This window comes from Aptenodytes forsteri, unplaced genomic scaffold (genome assembly GCF_000699145.1).
Source record: "Aptenodytes forsteri isolate BGI_AS27 unplaced genomic scaffold, ASM69914v1 Scaffold151, whole genome shotgun sequence".
NCBI lineage: Eukaryota > Metazoa > Chordata > Aves > Sphenisciformes > Spheniscidae > Aptenodytes > Aptenodytes forsteri.
In genome coordinates, this window is record NW_008795939.1 from 999,676 (window position 1) to 1,027,208 (window position 27,533).

The 27,533-nt window shown below is 38.1% G+C and overlaps 1 protein-coding gene across 1 annotated transcript in view; it reads left to right on the top strand.

Annotated features, from left to right (window-relative positions):
* Positions 1 to 1,091: 1,091 nt before the first annotated feature.
* The window catches only part of TLE1 (transducin like enhancer of split 1), a 71,662-nt gene continuing 45,220 nt past the window's right edge, over positions 1,092 to 27,533 (top strand). Inside the window, exons 1-4 of the mRNA XM_009285258.2 lie at positions 1,092 to 1,151; positions 1,245 to 1,289; positions 20,275 to 20,337; positions 21,276 to 21,380. Coding sequence (XP_009283533.1) covers positions 1,131 to 1,151; positions 1,245 to 1,289; positions 20,275 to 20,337; positions 21,276 to 21,380 — 234 coding nt within the window. The 5' untranslated portion in view covers positions 1,092 to 1,130. The remainder of the gene's footprint in view (positions 1,152 to 1,244; positions 1,290 to 20,274; positions 20,338 to 21,275; positions 21,381 to 27,533) is intronic.

Sequence of the window (27,533 nt, forward strand, 5' to 3'; positions counted from 1 at the left end):
GTGACATGCGTTTCTGATTGCTATGCCGTCCTTCAGACGTTCTTGTTGCGTTTGTGCTTGCTGCTGAGGTCCCCACAGAGATTTAGGGTATGGGTTCTTGCATACACAGGGCAATTGGTGTTAAGGGGCATTAATCGTCCTTAATTTTGTACGTAGGTGCACCTGCAAGATCTGGCTAGGAATAAAAGCTTTGCAGGTTTCCCAGTTAGAAATAGCTTGGTTTTGATTAGGCTTTCTCTTTCTTACCTGTGATACTGTAGTCTTAGCCTTACCTAAAGTTGTTAACTTGTTTAAGCCATTTATTACTTTAGTAATTACTTTAGAAATGCAGTGTAAACTATAAACATTCAGTATTGCAGCTGTAAGTGAAAATTGCTGGCTTACACAGTGTTCCCTAGGATGCTTACTAGTGTCATACAAAAAAACCCAAACAAACAAAAACCAAAACCAAAAAACCAACCCAGAAACAGTTTGCCAGAGAACAAAGGGAATGTTGAGGCATTTGCCCTCAGTGAAAGTAGTCAGAATTATACTGTTGCTAGTGATGAGATATGCAAGTGCATCATTTATGGAAACAAAAATAAAAACAAACTTGCTAGTAAATGATAGTCAGTTACTGATTTTCAAGCTGTGGGCAAGATAACATTAGCTAGAGCGTGCTTAAGGTTGAGAATTATAGACATGCTCAAGTTGTAATTGTAAACGTGAGTGGTGTTACTTGGCAGTAATTTACTAAATGTCCTATACAGAGAAAGACCTTTTACTGCTGAGAAGTAGTAAACTGGAGAAATTCAGATCCTGTTATAGCTTGAAAGTTGTAGCGCTTCATAGCAGCTCTTTGTCAAAGCATGAAGATTGGATGTGCTTGGGTTCTGGAGACGGTTTGGGTCTCATACAGCACCCATGAAATACCTTTTAAATTTCTTGTTCAGTCTTTGTATTTAAAGTATGAGTTAAGTCTTTCTGTGTTTGCTTGTTAGTTTATGAGGTTTTTTTAATTAGCTGCTTCTGTCAAAATACAAATAAAGTGGGTAGATGTCAAAACGAATGACATAACAGTTACATTAAAGTGTGATCTATTTTGTAGCCTTAAATTGGAATGTGAGAAACTGGCAAGCGAAAAGACAGAAATGCAGAGGCACTATGTGATGGTAAGTGTATTTGTTTTTTCTTTATTTCAGTAACTATCTCCTAATACAATGTGAGCCAGCATAAGAAAATAATGTATGCTCCTTTATTTGCAGTATTATGAAATGTCGTATGGATTAAACATTGAAATGCACAAACAGGTAAGGCATTTTGTTTTCCAAACCACAAAATTTGCAGTCTGTCTAGTGCATTTAAATGTAGCTGTTCTGTTTATGTTCGGATGACTCTATCATGTGTCTGAATCAATAGGCTGATTTGTAGCCGTGATTAGTAAACCTTTGCCTACCTGCTGTCAAATGAGGTATAGATTAGGTTGAGCAACAAGGCTTTCTTGGTATTGGTTCTGAAAGACATTGGCAAAAATAGGAAAGGTCTTGTGTCTGCGGTTTCAAAAATATAATTCAGTGCTTGACACGGGTTTTTTTTGGTGGTGGTAGAGCCTTTGATGTGTAGAACTGGTCTTATGCATGTGTAGCATATGTAGTGATAGTTGCTCAAATCCTTGCCATTTAAAGGTATGAAAAGATTAGTGACTTGGAAAGCTCTAGTTATGACTATGAGTTTGCAAGTTCCCATAAAATTCACACTTATGGCCACTATAATGGTGAATAAAAAGAGTATTGAACTGAAACAAGACACTAAGGACCTCATAAGAGAAGAAAAGCTAAATGATTGCTCAGCCCAGAGGACCCTCAATTGAGTAGTCATTGTCTGCCAAATAAAGCATTAATGGCAGGGTGTAAGTATTCTGTAGATATGCTGACATTCACTTTTTCAAGATGCTGGTACAATAAGTCTTTCAGAAATCGATGGCCTCTTTAAAAAAATTATCATTAGATGAAGTTGCACAGTTGGACACATTTCAAAGTGCAACAATACAATTCTTTCGTGATGTGTATGTGCTATTTCATCTAAAACTCTTGTTTCATTAAATTAAAGAGCATGGCTGACCGGCTAGGGCACAGCGAAGAAATTGATTAGTTCAGGCTTCGGATCTTCAGTATATTCAAAGACTTTCATTAAGCAAGTGAATTGCAGAACTGAATTTTGCTTTTGTAACTCTGAACTCTTTGATTTTTTGTTTTGTTTTTCCCCTAAAAATATTATATTTGATAACGTGGTATTGTAATTCCATGATAATGTTCTGTCTGCAAAGCTGGGTAGGTATTCTCTTGGTTTTTAAAGGTACACTTGTTTGAATCCAAAATGCTGGTAAAAGAAGAAATATTATGACAACCTCATTTTTTTTTTTAAGTAATGCACTGAATAGGTAGATGGAACAACTAGAGCAGTGTTTGACTTGGTTCTGTACTGTAGCTGCATTAGTCTTCTTGTGTCTTGTGTTTTAGAAGAATGTCAGTTTTTCTATGAGGTGACTTTTTTCCAGGCTTTGTGATTTGGACATTTCTTTCTTGGATTTTTTTTTTCTTCTCCTAAACAACTTTTTGGCACACTGTAACCTGTGAGGAAGCCAACATCTGTATAGAAGCCTCATTTGGTGCAAAATGGATGTTGTTTTCAGACAATCTTTGAAGAGAATGTGTGACTTCAGTAAATGTACTAGGAATTAACTTTAGATAAAATCAATTAAGCCCACAAGATTAAAGAGTGTCAGAACTGAGGTTTCCGCTTTGACCTTAACATCTGTGTATTGCACGGGTTTAATGTTCTGTATGTATGGTAACCATAATTACATACTCAGTAGGCAGTGATACTTTGGAAGCTTTTAAGATTTATGACAGAGCATTATACCTATGTTGGTTCTAGCCGGGGAAAGTAGAGCACGCTTGCTCTGTGTATGCTGTTAAGAAAAGAATAAGCTTTTGAAGGCATAAATGCATTTCCCTGGATACGAGTCTCGGATACTATGCTTTTACATGTTAAGTAATTCTAATTTCCGATAAAAGTAGCACCTTCTTGTTAAAGGCTCTTGACTTAGATGCCTGCAGTGAGGATGCCAAGTGGTGTTTACAGTTCAGTATGTAGGTGGTCTTAGGTTTTTTGTTTCCTGTAATCTACCAATGACATTCTTCTGAATTTCCACCGCTAACGATAAGTTCTGAGGAGGCTTTTGGCAGATAGTAATCATAATTCTTATTAAAACTGGTGATGTCTAGCCCCAAGGGTGTAGCCAGGCTCAAATTGATGCTTTTTGCTGGCTGATCACCAGCATGGCCTAAGTGCTCATTATGTTGTAGAGAGGGCCTTTGGAGCTCTCATTACGTTTGACAGGAATTCTCTCTAGGGGGAAACTGGGCATTAGCTAGACTCCTGACAGGCTGAAATTATTCCTGCTTTATGGCTTATAACCAAATGCTAGCAAGGCATCATCAGGGGACACGAAAAATTGTCATTTCTGACAACATCTTTGTTACTGAAAAATGCAGTGATGGGGAAACTTTCCACTGAACAAGCTTTAATGTTTTAAGGCCTGCCTCCTATGTGGATGCTGCACTCACTCTGTGTGAAGCCCTTCAGACTGCTTGGGCTGCTGATTGAAAAACAAAAAATTACACTGCAGCAGTGTTTCTTTATGCAGTGTGGTGCATACATCACTGTTAAGGTAGAGTCACGTTGATAAAATGAAGTAGTTGCAGTTTGCCTGCATGTGAAAGGGTTGCTTTCTTGTGCTGATACAGTTGCATCTGCAGTTCCCTCTTCATTTGATTTGGTAATCTATTACAATTTGACTAAAACGAAGTTAGTCAGGATTTGAATGTTGCTATAAACAGACTTAATTGAGGTGAACTTTACATACACAAACAGCTGTACTGCAGAGCTTTCCACTTGAGTATGTTGCATTTGAGTCCAGAAATGCCCATGATAAGGCTTCCTTCACAACTTTAGCTTTTAAGGCTTCCTTCACAACTTTAGCTTTGGCACTTTGCATTGTTTAATTGCATAACTGTGTGCTTAAATGCAGGTATTGCTGCTGCATTTCAACCTGCTGGCTGAACAGTGGTCAGGAAATAATCTTTTGGCATGTTTGTGGCTGGTTTGTGAGGGTTTTTTGGGGGCTTTTTTTGGCCTTGTTTCTGTGTGGGGTTTTTTATTTTTTAATTTTTTTTTTTAGAATTTCAAAGGTTCATTCTTAAGAGGATGTTAAGTTACTGTCTATGGTTTGCATACCTGAAACAGAAACAAGCACCTGAGGATTCATTTAGGATAGATGCACTTGATTCAGATAGCGTTTTCATATGTGTCAAGAAGACAGAATGAATAAGGACGTTTTGTGTGGTCTTAAGTTCCTCTTCTGTGTTATACCGTCCAAGTCAGATTTTTCCCACTGTGACATCCGTGGCTGGCAAAGCAGATGCATCAACTGTTAGGGCCAAGATGCAGAGTTGGTTGGGTGTTAAAAATCACACTGTACTTAAAGGGTTGCTGCCCTTGGCTATTAGGGCAGCGCCTCTTTATTTTCAGCAGCTCTCTCTTGTCATCTTCTGTCATAAGTCAGAAGATAAGGCTTCCTGTGCGTTTAATGCCTAGATTGTTTAGGTGCAAGATTAGCTTTTGTTCAGTGGCAGGCAGCCAAAGAAAGACAAATTCATCACTGCTAAACCAACTGACAGACTATATAAACTACTACAGTTTGTGGGTTTCTGCTATCCCAATGGTGACGGCTAGGTTTCCCTCTCTTTGGGTGGGTTATTGTGATCTCTGTGACCTGCCTGGAGGCAGACCTGTCATTCAGTAGCTTGCCTCTTGTAGAAAAGTATACAAACTCCCAAACTGCATTATGTTAACCAATTGTACAAGAGTTAAATGTCTGTTTTAGCTTGGACTGTTTTGTGGAGTCATTTCTAATGCTCTACCGCAAAGGACAGAATCTGCTACTGATATCTCATTAGAACATCAGTCTTCAGGAGTGGGTTAAATAGAAGAGAATTAAGGAGCTTAGTTAGCTCTCTACAGTTCCTGAGTAGGATGGCTGTGCTGTTGAAAGGGATTTAAAGATAAATTAATTTTTTTCTTTTTTCCTACTTGCATTTTAATTATTGGAATGAAAAACTTCATGAATCCTTCAGGTTTTGGTGGTGTGCAGTGAGTGTTTCAAGAGCATTCTACAGTTGGCACTGCCACATAAGACATGCAAAACCTGTTTTTAGTTAAAAGAGAAAACGGTAAGTTTGATTGGGACATAATATTTTTCACTCAAAAAATTGTACTTATTCTAAAAATATTTGGTTTCTAAATGAGTACAGTTCTATCACCAGTGCAGCCACTTCAACCGCAACTAGAGTTGCCAGTTTGAACAGGGAGGAAAGACTAGAGTAATGACCTCAACCTTCTCAACTTTTGAACCACATTCAAGCTTGAGACCAGCATTATTGTTTAGGAGTTATCTGACAGATTCAGGGCACTGTGTGAAATACATCTCCATGCGGCTTTTAGATAACCATATTGTCAGATACCATCTATTGTGTCAACTTCACATACAACTTAACCAGAAAGTATGTCACAGTGTAAACACTGTACATGTGTTAAATACTGCCTGATCATCTCACATTGTAGACTTTGTCTACCAGGTTTAGGTTCCTCACAGAACGGTGGAGTGAGAGAGGAAATGCGTTCCTACCAGCTACGTTGTTAAGCTTCCCTTGCATTGCTGGAACTTAGGTTGCCAAATGTCAGTTGATGTACTTTATGGATTGGTTCAAGTGGACAAAAAGAAAGTCTTGGTATTTTGGGGGGCAGGGAGAAGAGTAAGAAGGAAGATGCTTTGTGAATGTGCAGTACCCCTTCTGTCACAACAGATTCCAGGAAAAAAGCTTAATGCTTTTCCTCCTTCTGCTAGTAGTTATATCAAATCAAACTCAGCATTTGAATTGCCTTTCCTCCCACCCTACTCCAGCACTTACGTGTTTTGTGGCAAAGCAGTAAAATTGCATTGTGCCTCCTGTGCAAAATGGAAGATAGGATCTTCTAGGTTTGATAGTAGGTCACCATTGTCATACAGTAAAAGCCTTTAAAAACAATTTTAGGTTAACTGGCACTTATCAGAAGACTGCACAGTACTGTTATTTTAAAAATTATAACCGCTTTGAGTAAAACTAATGAGGTTATCTTTCCACTTGAAGTAAGATTTGGGGATATCTAATGGCAATTATGTCAAACACTACTATTTTTGTCTTTTGCATCATACCTCTTAGCTGGACTTTGGATGTAGCTATTTGAACAATAGTAGTTGCTCACATAGTTCCTTTCAGAAAGGGGAAAAACAACAGCAGACAGGGAGAATTCCCGATTCTTCAGCATGTATTTGTCAAAACAGCTAGTTTAATGGATCAGTCCTTATGGTTACTCGTAAGCCATGGCTTTTAAAGTACTTGCAGGTTGGTCCCATGTTCAACCCGAACTTGCAACCTGTGCTTTTGCAAGTATCAAATTTCCATCTTAAGTATTTTGTGGAGGTAATCTTTTGTGACATCTCTGGGCAGCGCTCTTTGTGTTTGACCGACCCTCATTGTGAAGAATTTGTTCCTTCACTAACTGGGACTTTGCCTTTCTGTGCTTGTGACCATTGCCTGCCTTTTGCTCTTCTGCTGTGCACCTCTGAGAAGAGCCTGGCTTAGTCTTCTCCATAATCACCTCTTTGTCAGCAATCAGATCTCCTCTCCCATTAATCCTCCTCTTCTTGAAACTAACAAATCTAACTTCTTCCTGGTATGTTGTGTGATCCGATTCCCTGATCATCTTACTGGTGTCACTTAGTGCCTTGCTCCAGTTTGGCAACATCTTCCTTCCTGCCAAACAAGGGGAACAAAAAGGGGAACAATTTATTTTAATCAACCAGCTGGTTATAGTCATACTATTGCGTCCTAGTATGAGGTGTAGCCTTCGTAAACACATGGGTGTGGGGCTGATGTGTATTCAACTTGTCCTCCAAGACACCCGTGCCCTCTTCTGCAAAACTGCTTTCTGGCTGTGCTGTTGTGGGGAGGAGGTTGTCCCAGGTGCAGGACAAAAACCAACCTTTGTTTGCTTTCAACCTGGTTTCCACTATCTTTATTTGATTGCCCCTAGTTCTCAGAATAGACAAGTGGTTGATGCCTAGCTGCTTTTTCAATGCAGTCAAAATTTTATATCTCTGCTGTAACCAATCTGTGTTGACTCTTTTTCAGGTTGGGCAGTCCCAGCCTGCACAGTTGTGTAGCTTGCTTTGATCATCTTCCTTGCTTTTCCCTCAACCTTTTTCATTTTTAACTTAGCCTGTTGAAATGAGGGGACTAGAACTACTAATTTTTCTTTCTTTTTTTGTTTCTTTAATAAAGTTCCCAGTATCAGATTTCTCTTCTGACTGCCATGAAATGCTGAACTGCTGGAGTCACCTTTCACATTTGAGTTCTTGTCTCATGAATGATGATTGTAAGCTCAGGAACCATCACTTTACATTGAGGCTAGGGATGGCTACTCCCAGTGTGCATAAATTTTGTTTATATATACAATGCTTTTCATTGCCCACTTAGACTTGTAAGGTCTCCTTGCAGTTCTTCAGCCATTGTTTTTACGTTGAATGAATTCTCTTATGGAGCAAGCTTTCTTACTCACCACTTGCTGTCTTTTCCAGGCTGCACTGCTGAACATATTCATCAAACAGATTGCAGTAAAGGCCCTTGTGAAACTCCACCAGTGACCTGTTTGTGGCATAGTGCTGGAGATAATAGAAGAGTAGATTAGAGCTTGCTGAAATTGAGTTTATTCTTAACTGAACTCTAGTTTAAATCTGAATAGGTTTAAAAATCAGTTATTTCCTGAGGTTGTCTCTTTTAAAAGAAGGCCTAGGGATGCACTTTTTTGGTACTTAAAAAAACAGCCTGCCCTGTTGCTGTGTCAAGATTCATATAAACAAATGGAAACAATGTTGAATTCTCTCACTTGGAACAATAATCACAGTATGCTTAAGTGAAATTGGAATAGAAATAGGTTTATAGCATTATTTCATAGAGCAGGAGTAGTATTTCAAGTTTGTAAGTGTTGAGGATTATTTTAGTTGTTAGCAAGCCTAGTTATAAAATATACTTTCTAGTATGGGGAAAGTGGTTCAGGAAATTAATCAGTTTGGTAGGTTTCACTGAACTTTTTATAATGATAATAGTATTCTGTGGCTAATGATAAATTGCACAGTGTTTAAGAAGACTCTAATATCTAATTGGGGATTGCCTGAATTATTTTCACCTTTCTTTATGTTATTCAGATGTGAACAAATTAGCACAGATGATTAAATTACAAATTAAAGTTCTTTGAGGGGTGTTGGGTAAGCTTTTTGTGAGGGCTGCTTATCTGGAAATGTCTTGTACTTCTCAGGTGATCTGAAGAGCTAACTAGCCTTTTTGGCTATGTGATAACAAAACAGAAAACTGAGGTTAATTTGTGTTTTGGTGTAGGGTTGGGGTTTTTTTTTGTTTGTTTGTCCCCCTCCCCCAGCAGCATGGATGTTCTTTTTTTCTGTTCAGTCTTTTTTTATTCCTCTCGAAGCTTTTTGATGTTTGTGTAAACAGTTGGTCAAAGCAACTTACTTGTAAGGTGACCAGTCAGTGTATTGACAAGAACAGACACAATAGAAAACTGCATTAGGAGGCAGGCTGTTGGGATTTGCAGTAAATATATTACAGAACACAAGTGAATTGCCGATACTGCTTGTTTAGCAGTTTGCAAGGGCAATGGTAGTATGGATTTTTGAATTAGAAGGGAAGGACTGTTCTTTCTCTGTGCTGGAACATCTAGTTGATGGCTGAGGATAAAATTGATTTAGAGAACAAAATGCTGCCGCCTCTATTTGTGCCATTTTAAAGGCTTCTATGGATTAGCAAGCAAAAACAAAAAGATAGCTTTCAGTTTTGGAGAAGGGGAGCAAGAATGGGTATGCTTGTTCAGCTGCATCTTGATTAGGTATTAAGTCTATGAGGAAACCTGCTTTTGTTAGGTCAAGAAAAGGAAAGGACATCTGAAACTGGGTGGTTTTTATGATCTGTGGAAATCTGCCTATTTATGAAATTGTTTTGAAGTGTTCTAAAACCCCTGAATTGCTGTGGTCTCTGCTTTGTGGTATGATGAGCTCAATTTTTTTAAATGTAGAAGTCTGAATTAAATCCCGGGAGGGAGGGGAGGAAAACCCCACAGTTTCTTGGGAAAAATAACTAATAGATCATGCTTTTGCAGTGTTGCCACAACAGTTTCCATTTACAACAAAGTTTTTTGTTTTGGTTTTTTTTTAAAAAAAAAAAACAAACCTGAAGCGTTTATCACTGTTCTTCATGTGTGAGTTTGGGTGTAAGGTCATTCTGAAGTTCTATTTTTGTAACTGGTTATAAGGCTTTCAGCTGTTACTTTGCAGACAGCTAGCTGTCTGTGGCCTCAAATGATGGACGTAAATTGCCAGTTAAGCAAACACAAAATCTTTAATTAACAAGACCTATGGGAAGCTCTTGGGTTGGTTGTTTAAACTGAAATATGAACTGTAGAATCACAGCACTAGAAAGCACCTAGTGCCTCCCTGTCCTAGCAGGATTGGCTATACCAGTGTCATTCCTGATAGAGTGCTTGTCATATCTGTTAGCAAAGACTTAACAGTAGTGGCGACTCACAAGCTCTCTAGGTAGCAGAGTGCTTTTATGTCCTTGCTGTTGAAGTGCTTCTTCAGTTACAACTTCAATCTTTTCTGTTGCAGCTTCAGCTCTTTACTATGCATTTTCTTCACTGTGGATAGGGAGAGCAGATCATTCTCCTGCCTTCCAGAACCATTTTGTATGCCTCTACAGTATAATGTTCATTCTCTGACTGTTGTTGCCCAGCTGAAATCCAGTGCCCGAAATAAGTGCAGTACTCCAGGGGAGGAAATGCTGTGCTGAGTAGCATAGAAGGTTGACTTAGTGTATGGCTTACTATTGTGGCAGCCTTTTTTGCAACAGCATGCTATTGACTTATGTTCAACTTCTGATCTGCTGTGACCGAGAGATTCCTTCCTGGCCCATTATTTCCTTTTCCTTTATGTTCTTGTCTAGGCATGCTATGGTCCTTTATCCCTATCCTTCTTTTTCCTTTGTAGTGCATTTTTCCATTCACTGCAAAGTGAGTTCTGAAGCTATTCTCTGGCATATTCTGCCTTTCTCAGCTTGAAGCTCTCTGCAAATTAACGATTAGGGCAAATGAAGAGATCTTCATGCTTATTAGTGGGAAATACTGAAAAATACTGGGCCTATCATGCATGCAGGCCTTCTTAATTTACAGAAGAGAAGGATGTATTCATACATGGTTTAATTATCAAGCAGTTTTGTACTTGTTCCTGTGAAGTTTTAGCTGTGTTGTGCTGTTTGTGTTGCTGCTAAGAGTGCTACGACTGTCAAATTCTTAGCAAGGATGTTAACATCATCTGCCTCTCTTAGCCATAACTACTTTACCTTTTTGGACATTACATAATTCTGATGTTGTTTACTGCTGAAAAATACTTCCGAGTTGTGATTTATGTCCCTGTTTCACCTAGATATTTATGGATAAAAAGCTTTTTAATGCCCCAAACTTAAGGAATAGTAATTAAGCTGGAGTGTCTTTGCTCCTTCACTTGCTGTTTTCTGTCTGTTAGGCACTGTCCTTTCCTTGTTTCCTATCCACTTGACATTTGCAGGTTCTGCAAGGTGTCCACTAGCTGCTCAGTCTTCACTAATGTGCTCTTTTTATTTCATCAGGCCTAGTCAATTTGAAGACATTTTACTTGGAATGCTCTGATCTGTTCCTTTCCTGTTTAAGCTGCAGTGCTGACCTTGCGTAACTAGTAATTTATATTAATTATGAGATTGGTAATGATTCTTGTATAGTTAAGACAGATGCAAAAAAGTATAGACTTTTTGGCGTTCTCGGTGTCCTTTGACCTTATTGCTTTTCTAATTGAGGGGATCGAACCACTTTTTTGTTCTCCTCCGACTATTCCAACCTGTAGAGCACTAGCTTTACTTTAGCTGTCACTTAGTTACAGCTGGCACGTAGTTACAGAAATACGTGCTTGTGCTGTATATGTTCATACTGCCTCACCTGACCTAGTTTCTACTTCCTGTACGCTTTCCTGTTTGTATGAAGGCAGTTAAGAATTTGGGATTTAGTCTCTTGGCACAATTCCATCCCTCCGCTTTTTCCTCTGTCCCTTCTTCCATTCTCAGGTGTATTAACTGTCATCCGTGTCCTTAATATTGTTTCATAAAGAAAATGTCAGCTCTCCATAATGCCATTTTATCTCCACCCTCAGTAACAGGTCCTATAAAGCTGATCTTACTAGTTGGCATTTGCTTTCCTGAAGTCTTACTGGCTTTTTCATTCTTCCTTCCTGTCCCGATGATTATAAACTCTGCAATGATTGTCAGTCTCAGTCAAATTAGTTTCTATTTGGACAGTTTCAATCAGTTCTTCTCTATTAGAATGTAATCTAGATGGTATCTTTACTATTTTTTTCTATTCTGTGAGCAACAGAATACATGTGTATATATAAAAATAATAAAATGGGGAATAAACTTATTGACATGTTCCCAAGGTTTTGCTGAAAGATTTCCAAACCTTTTTCCCACATAGTGAAAATCTCCATTATTTTCACCTTCCTTCCAAATCCTGTGTGGTGGATAATTCTGCTAGTTGCTAAGAAAAGAGTTGTCAATCTTAGTGTTATTCATTAGTGAGTCACCTGATGGCACCTGAAGCATTGATATGAACACCTTTTTAAGGCCTTAAATTGTTTCTCTGACTTGACAGATTTTTTTGAAACTGAGCTGTGAATATATTTTGTAAAATGGTGACATTATATTTAAGATACAAAAGTGCATGTGACTTACTTCGTAAGTTTAATTTGGTAGTTATTTCTAAAGTCCTGGTGAATGTAGTATATTGAATTTTTTCCCTATATTTCAGGCCCTTGTCTTGATGTGTCTTGTTTATTGTCAGATGGCATGCTTGTTGTTCTAGTCAAGTCCAGGTTCTACTGCTATTATAGTCTTACTTGAATGTTGATAAGGACTGAATCCTGACTGGGAGTTTTGTTATTGACTTGCATACTGTAAATGTATGTGCTTGGTTTGAGGAACTTTATGCTCTTAATTTTTAGAAGCTGTGTGGTTCTAGGCATTTCTCCAGCTGTGCAAGAGCTCTGACTTTCTACTGCCATCCCAGTAACGTGGCTCAGTGTGGCAACTGCTGCAAGGATGTATGCAGGAAGTTGGATGTGGCTTGTGGGAGTGAGAGCAAAATAGGAAGTAGCTTTAAAATAATGTCCTAAACTAAATGAAAAGCCAAAAGGGCTCTTTTCTGACAGGGGTGTAGCTGTTGCAGATAAACTTTTCTATGCCTCCTTTCTTTTTCTCTTCTTTTTGTTTCCTCCTTGTTCTTGTATAGTGTAGTGTTTCTCGGTTGTCCAGAGTAAATTAAGTTCTTAATGTCCTTAAGGGTAATAATGCAGAGCATGCTGGATAATTTCAGAGACCATGCTGCTTCTAGAGCACCGTAAGAGCACATGAGTGCAGTCCTGTGGGAAGACGGAAGCTCATCCAATAGCTTACTGTTCCCCTAAAAAACCTCTGCTCCTAGCTCGGTTCTCCTGGTACTTCAGGCCGCTCTGCTACCTGATGAATGCCTCCTGTGAGCCTATTTAACTTGCTGATGTGGTGGTCTACTAAGCTGGCCCTTTCCCTCCTCCTATAGTAATGTTTTCTGCTTGACTAGTTAGTTATGATGTTGGACAAGTCCAAATGTCTCCAGTGCGGTTTGAAGACTGTGTGTGTCTGGAAGCAAAGGTAGCAAGACCTTCTCTTCTGGATTGGAGTCAGCCTCTGACTTAGTCAGCATCTCATGGAATCTAAATAAAAGTGGGAACTGTGTGTGCTGGAAAACAACTTGAAAGTAAAATAAAGCTGTATGCTCCCTTTGACATTTAAATACTTTTGTGTGTATTGAAGGTTAGCTTAGGCATGGAAACTAAGCTGTGGAACTAAAATTTGGATAAACACACCTTTTGTAGTTGTGAGTGCTTGAGCAAGATGGGCTAAAGTTGGATTAAAGGAGAAATCTGATAACTGTCCTGTTTAGTCAAGTTTAAGAAGAGTCTTGACATAGTGAAGATGTGTGAAAGGAGCACTTTAACATCCTGACAACAGCTTCTTTGTTGCCAGTTGGCTTGAGTTCCACAGGATTTACAGCTGCAAATGGGATGGGCAGTTGTGTACAGTGGTTCATTGAGAGCTACACAGCAGCCTCTCTCTATTGTTATAGAAAGCATTGAAATCAGACATCTGAAATATATCCAGTCACTTCACTTTACAGTTGAACGAAGTCCAAACCTGTAGGAGATGTTTGGCAAGTGTAGCTGTTGACTTGTGCATCATATGTAGCTTATGTTTAAATTAACATGACCTTTCTGTAATTTAAACTGACATCTAAGAGGATTCAGATAAATGGAGTTTAGGTACTGAAGTAAAAAAATACTAATTTCACTTTGGAAACTATCTAGCATTCTGTAGCTTTATCATTTTGAGTTCTTATTCTGTTAATATTTCTGTTACTTCTTCTTCTCCGCACTCGCAATATGGTGATGTTTTGTTTTTTTCATACCTAAAGATTTTTCATGCCAGTCTTCTGGGGTTTTAATATCATCATCTTGTGGGTGGCTGATCTCGCAATTAAAATGAGTAGCACAAATGTGGGGCAGAGGGAAAGCTGTATTTGTTAATGATATGTCATGTTAAACTGACAGCTTACGCCCAAAATACAGAGATTGTTCCTGTCGCTGAAATGAGCGCTACCCAGTGCCGCTTGTCAGATTGAATTTCAAGTATCTGTTGAGAATAAACCTTCCCACCCCCTCCTATTGGTGAGAATATTAGTAATGACAGTGTTTATAATTTAAAATAGAGTTTGAAGGCCAACTTCCACAGTTTGTCGCAGGGTGGTTAATACGGCGGTAAAGGGGAGATGAATGTGGCTACTTGTGCGAGTCTATTTCTCAGGAGGCCTGTAAATTTGATTGGCTGCTGCAGTTCTAGCAGAATCATTTGATTTGAGAGCAATAGAAAGATAAGATATCCAATTACCCAAATGATTTGCAGGGTTAGCCAACGTTGTCATGGAGACGTGAGTTGGAACAAATTAAATTTTAAGCAATAAAATAATCTTAAAGCACGTCTGGGAACAAGAAAATTTGGCAGTGGCACTTACCTGAATTGAATCTTAGCTTGACACGCTGTTGTTTGACATTGATATACTGTGGGGGCCTAAACTTTTAAATGGCATGTTGCCTTTATTTTTTTTCCTTTTGCAGCCATTGCCAAAACAGATTGTAGTGTATTAGTTTTAAATAAAAGGGCATTAATAATATATGCATATCTCAGTGCTCAACATGGATTCAATAACTCGTGAACAGCAAAGTTCACAGAATGCTAGCCTTAATCATTTGAGGCTTTTGAATATTTAAGTTTTGAGATTTAATTATACCTCCAACATCCCCTCACCCCCCAAATTTTTTAGCAACAAGTTTTTGGAAGTGCTTGAATCCTCCTGTAGAAAAGTTCTAACAAAGCATGCAGAGCGCTAAGCACAGTGGAATGTTTCTTTTTCTGTAATTGCTCTGCGAATATGTGTGCTTTTTGTTGTCTTTGAAGTTCTCAATCACAAAAAGAATAAAGGCTACATCATTGAAGTGTACTGCTTGTTTCAATGATTCTGCTGGAAAAATGAAAATACTAAATGGGTACTAAACTTTAGCTCAAGACTAAAATATATACATGCAGTTTCTTACCCAAGGACTTTTGAAATGTAGTATTTAACTGATTACTGGCTTGCAACAGGGATTAAAAAAATGGTCAAGCATGTCCCATAAAGAGGGCTTTTATCCACGTCTGTTAGACAGATGGAGATGAAAATTGGTCTGAGGTCAAGCTATTTGCAGCATTCTCATAGCCTTCGATTTTCTTCTCATCCCCACCACAGATAATCTCAAATGATTCAGTAATGACCATAAGTGCAACATTGACCTTTACTCCCTAGCGGATTACTGTGTTACATGCTGTAAATGGCAGGAAGTCCATTTTGTTCTTCCAGAAGGAGTTCAGTGTTGTACTTGGCTTTCTACATGTTGAAAGTGTAAGTGGAGGCAGAGTACTTAAGCGTTACCTTCTAAAGCTTTTGTGAATGTGATTTGTCAGTATATTCTTTTCTGTGCATTAAAGACTGATTCTCTGATTCTTTTGCTTTAAAGGAATGGATTAGGACATGGGGGTTTTTTGTATCATCAGAACTTTGGGTTTTCTCGCTTTACTTTTAATCATCTTGTTCCTAAGCTGTATTCTTCCCAATCTAATGACAAATGTGATTCTTAAAATTGGGTTGAAATAACTGAAGTAAATAAAAATGTAATAAATGCGAATACATAAGCCTGTTCTTAAGAAGTGGTGATAGAGTGCTTTCAAATACTGATCTAACTTTGTGATATAGGAAGTGCAGTTTCCAAGATAGAGTAACAAGCTTCTGACATACAACGAACATTTTTAGCTGAGCATTGTTTTGTAAAGGTAGGTCTTGGACAGCTTTGAGGAGTCTCAGCACTAATAATAGAGCAGTTGTCACAATACAACTGATTGTTAAATATAATATGTCGTTAATTTTTGCTTTAGATCACCATGGATGCTATAGCTAAAGTCACTGCTGGGACATGTATAGTAGACACTGATTGGAACAAAACCAAAATTATTGTTGAAACCTCTGAAGCTGAAAGGTGATTAATTCTCCTCAGAGGAAGGTTGTGTTCTTCACTTAGAAGTGAGAGTGGTGGCTCCCTTAGGCTAGGGCTTCCAGCATTAGTGATAAAATACACATGGGTGTTAGGTGTGGTGAGAAATACAGTTAGAGTTTGGATACTTGTATTACACTTCCTTCTTTTCATTCCAGTGCAAAAATCTGTAGTTGTTTAAGAAATCATGTTGATTTAAGTTTGATATCTTACATGGTGCTTTGGAAAGTACAGGCTGTCAAAATGCAAAATGATCTGGAATAGACTGCTGTAGAGGCAAACACTTCAATACTTTTTTTAACAATGCAGAAGGAAAAAGATCACAATTGTATATACAAGCTCTTTCTTAACTGCTTAGTAAAAAGACTTATTTAAATGAATATTATATTTAGTAACTAGTCTGGCTGATTTGTTCTTTGTCATTATGTTAAGAATTCACTTTAGCAAGAGACAACCTTAAGTACAAACACTTGAGTTTGGCAATGGTTAGGTCAAAACATTTAAGTCCTTAATTAGATGGAATGGAGGCAAAAAAAATTACATGAGTGAAAGAAAAAAATCCGTCAGCTCAACTTAATTTTACAAAATGCAGCTGAATTCCTTCATGTTAATTTTTAATGATACTTCAGAAAGGAGGGTAGCACTTCAGTCAGGGGTCTGACAAGCTTGTCATTTGCAAATAAATCAAAAGACAATCATTTCAACAGCAAGAACCAGTGAATGATGTAGTTTTGTCATTCTTTGATGGGCCCCACACTCGAGTCCTCTATTAAAAATGAATGTATTCAAGAGGCTCTGCATTAAGAAGACAAACAATTAAGGGCACTTCAGATGCTTTGGTAAGAGCTGCCATAGAGCTAGGAGGGCTTTCATGAGAGATGCAGGCTTCTACAGTCTGCTTTACCAAGGAGCCAAAGAACGTGGGCAATTAGTCATGTTTGTCTGTGCTCGAGCAGCTTTCTGCAAAATTTTCTTTGTTTACTCATTCTTCTGACTGCCCTACATGTCTCAATATCAGCAGTTAGATAATAGCTGTGTTATATTGGGAGGCCTCTAGAAGTAACTGATAAGTACCTTTCTTTTAAGACTTTCAAATGCATGAGCCCCGTATCTGGAATATATAGCTTACTCTAATGCCACCAATTACTGATGTCTAGTCTTGATTAACAAAGCTTTCCTAGACTCCTTAAAAAGAGGTTTTTGCTTTCAAGAATGAATATATATATATACACATACACACGCATATATATACTCAAAGATATTTCACCTTGAAAGGTGAACATACATTGCCAAGCTAGATTTATATTTAAAGTAATGAAAGTTCCTTTTTCTCAATTCTGAAAACAACCTCTTGCAACTCCTGATGGGCAAGATTAGGTGAATTGCGCATTAAAACCTAAGTCTCACAATTCACTGGAGAACAAAAATATTTTTTTTAACATGTTTGTGAATAAGAATGGTTTTGACTAAACATTTGAGGGCAGCAAACAGGAGATGTATGAAATCTCATAGTGGATAAATAATATTAATTTATTTAGTTGTGTGTGTGAAATAGCACTAGTAGGCAAACTGCCTTTTAAATGTAAGCAGACTTTTGTTACGAAGTATAGAACAATCTTTTCAGTTTCCTTTCAGTGTAAATGTCTCTTAACTGGCACTTGTAACAGCAGCAAGAAATCTCAAAATAAACTTATTTATGGCATGTACATTTAAGTTTACCTAGCATTGTGGATGAATATTAAGGATGCTGTTCGTATATGATCATCAATGATGCCCTGCTTTGGTAAAGAAAAACTCAGAAGGATACATTTTTTTCAGTTCTGTTATTAAGTCAGGTATGATAGTACTAAGACAATAATTTTAAAGTAAGATTGACTGGGAAATGGGGAAAGTTGATCATGCCCCCTTCTCTAGAAAAGAAATAAAAATTTAAAAGAATCTAGTCAACCTGCATCGGGACTGGTAATTATCACATGATGTTGCATTCTCTTGTCTTACTGTGTGCCGTCCTGTATGCTATGTTATTACAGTGAAGCTCAGATATTTGCGACCTGTGCAGGAAAATCCAGTAACATGGACAACTTGAATGTTTTATAGACTCTACTGAAAACAGATTTTTTTTTTTTCTTACAGCTACGATAAGGACACTTATCTCAGTATTACAGACTAAGGGGACTTTTGTGTAGGCCATACAGGCGAAAGACCTTTTCAGTAGAAACCAAATGAGGTTCTTTACTTTTTTTCTTTCCCCTCTTATCACCTGCTATGATGCATCCTGGTTTCTGTCCTGAAAACAAAGGTAATCCCATTGGTCTAGGGCAATTAACTTCTTGCACCGTAAACATCTTAGCTAAACATCAGCCAGCCAGGTTGCTATGTAACAGACTTTCTTTCCATAGCTGACATACCTTGCTTTCGGGAGAGACATACTAGGTATGTGGAAGAACGCCCCTTAGTACATAGATTTTCACAATCATGTGTTTTTTTCCTTGTAAACAGCTGCTGAAAGTACCAACAGATTTGCTAATAGTTAAGTCTGATAGTAGTTAAGCTGGTAACTTCCTTGTATTGCCTTTGCTGGTATGTATGTAGTGCCAGTACTAAAGGCCACACACCGAATGATGGGTATTTTATGGTTGTGGCCCAAACAAAACAGAAACAGGCAGCTGTGATACTGTGTGAAATGGTGGCTGTTTCTATTGAGAATAGAGATCTGTTCTCCTTGTTGTAGGGGGAGAACGGTTTGCTGTAAAGCAACTGTCACTTCATTGCCCTTGCTAAGGGGTACCTTTTTGTCCTAGGAAGAAACCATCCCAGAACTGCTTTGGAGACTCTTGTCTCTGCAAAACTTTAGAGTGGATGTGTCAAATGCCAGACTTTGGTCAGGTGGAGTACTTCGGCTTACGTCCGAGAAACATGGTGTTATGCAAGTCTCAATGCTATCAAGTATTTTCCCTGAGTCTGTCAGAGGTGGGGAAAGAGGTGTTAAAGCTTGCTAGTTGTATTTAGATCCCAGATCACCTGTCTGCTGAGACATAAAAGCAGAAGGTGGCTTTTGTATCCTAATTACTGCTTGACTGATGTACAAGGATCAGCACATGGCAGTGTCTTCCTAAAAAACTCGGGATGATGGGAAGGCTCAGGGAAAGGCTCGGCAGATGAGTTAGCAATGTTTTCATCTGACTTCTTTGAACGAGTTTATCTTTGCTCAGGTTTATGCATGCCATTTCATGGAAGGCCTAATGATTCTCAGCAGGGATCTCTTGTTTCTTGTGTCATAAAACGAAACAAAAACCTCAAATATCTATATGGATTAATGTTATGACAGAGACTGACAAGAGCTGTTCAGAGTGTCTTGTATGTAAGGCTCTGTTCACATCTGGATGCTAATTTTGGTTTTGTGCAACTGTGCTACAGTGACTGCAGATGTTTTTAAGGAAAACTGTAGGAGTTGTGCAAGTACTTTGAGGGTTAATTATAATGGTGGTTCTGAAAGGCTGGCAGGTGTATAAGTCTGAAAAGCTGTAAGCACAGGTAAGACTGAGTAATGAGAGAAAAAGATCCCTGTGCCCCACCAGAAATCCTGTGTTCAAGTTGACATGCCAGAAGTGGGAGATGTAAAAGTAGGAGATACATAAAGCTGTCAAAGTGGGACTCAAACACTTTGTCCTGCTGTCTTCTCTGATGCTTTCAGTGAAGGATTGTTCTGTTCTCTGCTGGTTCCTAGCCTTACTGTTCTCCCATTACTCACAGTTTCACTAAGTTGCTGTTATTGACTATCACATTTTCTGATCTAATTCTTTTTCTTGTCTGCATTATTTCAATTCTCTCTCAATATGGATGTTTTAGAAGTCTGTACCTTTTGTCTCCATTCTGCCTCACTTCTGTTTTGGTATTTCTTTTGTACTCTTGATGGTATGTTTCTGTCAGCAAAACTAATTTTACCTTCTAATAGGTAGATAAAATTGATCATGAAAGAAACATTTTTCTTCCGTGCCTGTCACCTTCATGTTGTGCTGCTTGGTAACTTGAGTAATAATAAATCTACCTTTTAAAAGGCTTTATCTTGGACTTAATGGATTTCAAAAATGCTTTACTTGTTAATGAGCTATGTACAAGGACCAGATTTGTGCCTAAATGTGTACAAAGATTAGGTGCTTTAGACATGGCAGATGTCCTACAGTAGCTAACTAAATCTCTGTCCTCATCTAGGCTTATATATTAACTATTTATATTTGCAGTAGTATGAAGATGTGGATTTTTTGTTACTTTCTTCACTGTGTGAACTTAATATAATCCTGTACACTAGTTAATATATGGCAACAAACCTAAACCACAGTTTTAATCAAAATACTTTTCCTCTATAGACAGAAATCGCCAAGAGATTGAATACAATTTGTGCACAAGTCATCCCATTTTTGTCTCAGGAAGTAAGTAAAACTGTTCAGCTGTTAAAGTGCAATTATGTTGCTTTTCTGTTTGCAAATTAGCAAGTTTTAAGATGTTAATTTTGTCACAATACACAAGTGTAAGGAACATCTGTTATAGCTGAAGTGTGCAAACCCCCTGCTACTTTGGTCTAACAAATCTGAGTTCAAACTAGTGACAATGGCTCAGTCTCATTCATTGCCTGAGGAGAGTGGGAGTCTGTAAAATATTACCAAAGCAAGAAAATGCTTTTATTTCTAATCATGGTGATTGCTTATTTGATATTGAGTTGTCAAATGTGAATCTAGTGAAATAAGCGTGCTTATCTTATCTGCATATTATCTTGTCTACATAATTTGTATCAAATTTTAGTGTAAAAGGTGAGTAGTTAGCTCAGATGCAAAATACTGTTTAAGGTTACAAACCTGCATCTGAATGGTCTGAATGACTGCAATTGTAGCATATTGTGGGCAGCTGCTGTTACATTTTGAAGCCTGTTATTTTGGATATGCCTCTTCAAACTCTACAAAGAGTACTTGTAGTTTTTGTTGAGTTCAGTGAAGCACTTTTCCCTGTTTGAAACTTCAGTAGGTTTTGCTGTGTGGGTACAGAGTGTATAAATGTTAAAATTGACACCAGTGTGAAGTTGACATTATTGTCCTGTCAACTCAATTAGAAACTGATTATTCATTTGCCAGAAAATTAATACTGAAGTGGCATGGGGGAAGAGGTGAGCTGGCTGCCTTCAGGGCTCTTGTTTGCTTTTGAACAGGTGAGAAATAGGGCACTGTTACCTTTTACCTGCATAAGATGTCTTGCAATAGGTAGCCTGGGCTTCTGCAGACAACCCGGTTATTCAGGTGTTTTTGATCCTGGTTTGATTTGGTGCAGTCAATACCTTAACACAAATTCCTCCCCATACCCCTTCTTCTTTTAATAGCATCAGCAGCAAGTGGCCCAAGCTGTAGAACGTGCCAAACAAGTGACCATGGCTGAACTGAATGCCATCATCGGGGTACGTGGCCTTCCAGGTCTACCTCCTACAGTGTGTATAACTTGCTTTCATATCTTACTGCTTTGCTATTTTTAAAATAAGCTTAATGTTTTAATATCTAACCCTGTTTTGATGCCCAGTGTTGCTGAAGTGTTTGCCTTGCTTCACACAGATTCTAGCAGGGATAAAGTTAATAGTTTACTTTGTCAGAACATAATTTTGTGCAGCAATGCTGTGTGTAACAAAACTTTTCCTGCAAGAAATATAATGATTAGGAGGGTTGCTTGTTTATTTGTAGGTATTGTATGTCAGTTGATCTAGTTACCTTTGCCTCATGCTTTTTGTTGCACTTGAGTTCTTGGAGCCTGTACAACTATTCATTCTTCTTTCTTTCCCTTTCTTGTGAATCTTTCATGAATTTTAAATTAGCAAGCTACTGAAAAGAAACTTCACTTGCTTTTGAAGTAGTATTAATTGTCTGACACAATGTTCTAATAGCCTTTCACCAAGTATGTGCTTCTAGATATGCTGAAATAAGTTAATACTACTTGCTTGTGACTGGTTGTCAATCACAAGTCATTTGCTTTGTATTAATGAACTTTCTGAACCATACATTCCTTCCACTGCATGAGTTCATTTCCCTCGCCACTAAGTCTAGAATATTTCTCATGTTTTCTGCCCTTCCAGACTAAGTGAAAGAAGTAGCTGAAACAAGAACCCGTCCTTTCTGATTTTATTCATATGTGAGCGCCTTGAGCAGATTCAAATTACTCATTTATCAATTTATGTTAATTGCTTGTGAGAAGATGCCCTGCTGGTCTTTATAGTTCCCTCAGACACTTTGTAATGATAATTAGACATGCTGCTGTACGGATTAACAGTGCCATAGTCCAATGACGTCTACAGACAATGGAACCAGTTAATCCATCTGTGCTTAAAATTACATCCCAACTGGAGATGGAAAAAAAAAAAATAGGAATGAAGGAGGATTAAAAGAATGAGCCTCAGCTTGAAAACTCCTTTCATCAGTTTCTCAATTGCAGATCTGCAGTCGGTTTGCCTGTGGTAAGCTATTGGCAGTCAATTAGGTGAAATAAACTGGTAGGGTGACCTTCATTTCCTTTTAATAGCTTTTCCTCCCTGAAATGGGGAGCTTCAGTGGATTTTCAGCTTAAATTTTATTCAAGCTGCTTTATTACACTTGACAGATTAGCTTTGCATAAACATACCCCCCCCTTCAAATGTGCGCTGTTTTTTCCCTTCGTATCAAATTTTGACTGTTACTTAGTTGATTTGCTAATCACATCTTAGAAACCCACACAATTACATCTGTACTTGTCACAATCTCCTCTATGCTTTGCTTGTGTAATGAATTACTTTATGAATACCTGATTTGATCTTTGAAATACAGCACATGTACATTTGTGGTATTTGATTAGCAAAGATTAGAGAACTGTACTTTCTTGCATTTTTTAAAATGAATTACTTATTTAGGATGAAAATGGAATGGAAATCTTTTTTTAATGAACTAGCTGTACTTTCTTGCATTTTTTAAAATGAATTACTTATTTAGGATGAAAATGGAATGGAAATCGCTTTTTAATGAACTAGTTTTAAAAAATATTTTGTGCATTAAATGGAAATATGTATTAAAATATATTTAAAAACATTCTTGCTGGCCTTAGTGCTACTTAGCTGAACCAAATTTTGCTATCTCAAGCATGTTATGTACCTCTTTAAATTCTACACAATATAGTCTTTACAAAGCAATAGGATCTACAAATACCACATGCAATTAAGAACTTTTTTTTTGAGGGGGAAAGCTCTTTGGAAGCAGGAATAGAAGCCTCCACCTTTTTCGTTTTTAAATTATTTAAGATTCAGCAGAAGAGATACTTTCCTGTGTCTTCTGAAAGACTTCTGAATGATGCCATACAAATCCAAAACTGTGAATGAAGAAATGAACACGTTGGGCACAAAATTTCTTTTACCATGTAGATGCGTGCATATACATAATGCTAAAATTACATGTATGTCAGAGTGATCTTTTACAGTCTTACATGATCAATAATTATCTTGTGCCACACAATAAGTTTCATGCTCTGACATACGCTTGTATTTGTTTGAAAGGGACGGTGTGCGTACTGAAAAATCTGAATAGCATAAAATTGGGTTGACAATTCAGTGGACCTTTGCTCCCCCTCACTGAGCACGCAGTGTGTCAAGCCCTCTCCCCAGAGGGGAGGACACATCAGAAGCCTGTCTGTTCCTACAAGCAGCAGCTGCACTGAGAGTGAGCAGGGCCCAGTTTGGTAGCAGCTGTCAGTATTGTTCAGGGACCCGACTTAGTGTAAAGAACAATGGAAGGGCCATGCTGTTGAAGTGCAGTGTCTTTCAAGATAAGAAAAGAAATAGTAATTTAACGGTTTAGACATCTATTATGAGCATGAAAGATCATGAAACTTCTTTTCAGAATGCAAATAGGCTGGAGCAATCTGTAACAGTAGAAGATGCAATCGAGTAGCCTCTGGCATCATACTACTGGGGATATTTATGTACAATAAATTTTGAGGATAGGAGGAAAGTTTAATTTTGCTAGCTGATGTTCACTTGTATAGTTTCTCTCAATTAGATAAAAGCTGCATTTTTGTCGGGGTTTGACTTTTTCCCCCCTCCTTCCTTTCTTTCTTTATGGGCCTTTGTTTCCTGACACTTGATGATTCAAGAGTTTCCCAATTGGCTTGCCTGAGTTAGAGCAATTCCTGTTGCTGCTGGGCCATATGTGAATTCTGGACAGGAACAAAGCCTTTAATTAGTGGGAACAACTTTTTGAAATACATGATGATTTTGAACTATCTTTATTTTACACTTTTTTTATTTCCAGTTGAAAAGGTGGAAGCCTATTAAAGGACAGACTGTGAGGATAGGGACTTGCAGTCTCATGGGACTGAGATTTTTCAATTTACCTGCAAAGTCAAAAGCCAGGCTTTGGAATCGGTGTATATTAAGCATGTACAAAAGAGAATGAATTGACACATTTTAAAAAAAAAAATTAATATAGTTGGACTCAGTGATTTTTGTAAGCAGTGCTAATCCTCTGTGTTGATTAAAAATTCTTACTTCAGGAAAGAACTGTGGATGATACTTGGTTATTAACAGTCATACCTCTGGCCTTATACTTTTCCTGCATGTTCTTGAAAGTTTTAACTTGCAGAGATGGGGTAGCAGTGTGGCTAAACAACCTCCTTGCCAATTTTTTTAAATGGAGCCATTTAATATTTGTTATATTAAAGTTGAATGAAATAGCAATTTTGCAAGATAAATAATAAAACAAACTTTTGACTTAAAAGGCAAGTGTACCTGTTAACTCCTTGGTGCTGCTGCAGCTGCAGGCAGTGTCCACATTTGGGGTTAAGGAAGAATCCAGACCATGGTATCAAAGAATTAGGTAGATTATCATGGTTTAACTTGAAGGGGTTTGGGTTTTTTTTTTTTGAGATACACGATCTGGCTGGAAAACCAAAGGTACTCAAAGTTCAGGAAAGCTAGGAAGTATAAGGGACAGTTAAACTGGTCTATCTAGATGTAAACAATGCAAAATTTGTTACATATACTTTCAAATTAATAAACTTTAATAAGCTTTATGAGTAGAATATGCAAATATCTGAATGGGAAATATAAGCAGCAAGCTGGAATCTTTTTTAGCATTGCATTTTAGATGCACGATTTCAGTGTATCACTGAGTAGCCAGTTACATCTTATTTTGCCTTTTGAGGTGGATTGCTAATGGTTCTGTGTGAAATATGTATCTTTTGGATTGACAGTACTCTTGAGACAGATTGAGTTGTAGGCCTCTGAGAAGCCTCTCCACTGTTGCATGAGGTGATTGGCTAAAGGATTAGCAAGATGTGGGATTATTTTTTTTTCTCTCTTGGCTGTGGTTGCCAGCTATCTCTGGGATTGTAGTGTGTGAAGCTTAAGAGGATGAGGTTAACCTCTTGAGGGTTTATTCTTACGAGTGTGTAGTTAATCCTTAGAAAGCCTATAAATAACTAGGCTGTATGTTTCGTTATAAAATAGAAATACAGACTAGAGCAGAAATGAATGCAGAACTTAATGCAAGGGAAGAGCTAAGCAGCTGTAGCATTACTTTAGATCCTCCTCAGCCATGATCTGCATTATGTGCTGAGGGAGGGGAAATTGCCTAGTTCTTATAAATTAAATAAAATGAGATCTAGTGAGCACAAGGCACTATGTCCTCACTTTTAACATAAACTAGCTAACCCCAAGTCTAAGTTACTAAACTCTGGCAATAGGAACTATTGTGTGGCAACGTCCTGGGTTATTCTTCATATTTTGCTTTTTTAACGTATGTAGATACCTTAATTACATGCTAGGATTCTGTCATGGTAGGTGCTTTTAGAATACAAAGGCTCCAGACTTGTAAACTAAGCTTAAAATGGGTAGCAAAGGAAGAAGGTACTGGTAAGCATGACAACTGGTATTCTCAAAATACCAGTCCCCAAACAATGGTCAGAGTTTTGTTAGTGCCACTAAGTTTTGAGGAAAAATAAGAAAGCGTTATTGATGTGTATTGGTAGTTTGTCCTACTCAAAACAGAAAACCTGGGAGAAGGTGTGTAAAATATGAATGAATAGGTAGTGTTAACCAAACTTGGATTCCACTTGACACACACATACACACACACTCTCTGTGCACTCTGGACTGATGGGGAAATGGAGGACCTTGGAGCAACAATATAGAGGAGGGTAGTGTCTAAATGAGACAATAATTTCCTGGAGAAGAAGATATTCTCAGGCATTCTGAAGAGGGAAGGATTGCATCCAAAAGTTAAATGTAACTGAGTTGCAGGCCAGACCTCCCTTACCTTGCAGGGTTTCACGTGTGGGTGGTTAGAAAAAGCTGCATCTTGCATCTTGTCCAAAACCAAAAGACCTTTCAGTCGCTCTCATCTAGATCTAATATCTAAGCTACGAGTCAAAGGTGAGACCAAGTATATGGTTACAAATTTGTGAAGCTAAACAGCTTTCAGGAAAGGAGTGAAAGGGAGATGGTTGGGGAAAAAATGTGGTTAGCTAGAACTCAAACCTGAAGATATGCAGCTGCAACTGTGAGTGTGGAGAGAAGGTAGATTCTGAGATGAGCATGTGAGGTACCAACAGTGAATTGGTACCACTTGCTAGATTACTGTCTACTGAGCAGGTGTTGAGGATATGGGATGTACATGTTGAATGGTGTAGAGCTATAAATTGGTCTGTTTTGCAGCAGGGGAGAGGTGTGGCGGGGACTGGTAAGATTAGAATAACCTGTGTATGTGGCAATAGTAAATAGAAGACCAGAAAAGTCAATGGAGAATTTGGTTTCAGGAAGGGTTAGGTAGGTAGAAGCAGAGGAGATTGATATGCTAGAAGAGATGATTCCTTCTTTTTGTGAACTTTGCTCCAAATGGTTCTGTTAAACAGACTGGTTTGGAAGGAATAGTTTCAGTGGAATGGAAAAGACTAAAGTTGGGTCAAAATGCTGGAATAGTACACTTCAAGGTAAGGATTTACAGAAAGTGTGTTCAGTGAGCTTTAACAATATGGAAGGGCTATCAGACAAAACGGGGGTTAGAGATGATGGCTTTGCTTTTGAAGGTGGTTGAGGCAGAGAAGCGTCAATACATACATATATGTAATTGGCACAGAAGGGTAGGTTATTTAATCCCAGAGGAAAGGATTACTTCCTCTAGAGAGTGATTCAAAGCACCTCTGTTGATTAAAGCATATGCAGGCAGAATAGCTTTCCATGTTTGAAGATAGTTTTTGTGAATATTATCCACTTTTTCCCTAAGTTATCAAGAAAGTAAAAGGAGACAAACTGAAGACATCAGCATACCTTCTTCTCTCTTACAAATGTCTGCTTTGCATTCATACTTGAAGTGAGACAAGTGGGGGAATTGGAGTAGGTGAAGAGTCAGTAGGCTGAGATAAAAATGTGATGTGACCTTCAGTGCTACTCTTGAAAGAAGTTTGAGGTATGGTAGGTTTGGAGCAGGAAGGAGTTGGATGGGAAGAATGAATCGTTTGGTCCAGACAAAAGAGAAGCTCAGCTGGGACTGTACATAAGGTAAAATCAAATACAAAGAAGTTAGTTGAGTAAGGATGAAGCAAAGCACGGTCACGGAGTTGTCCCGCAACATGC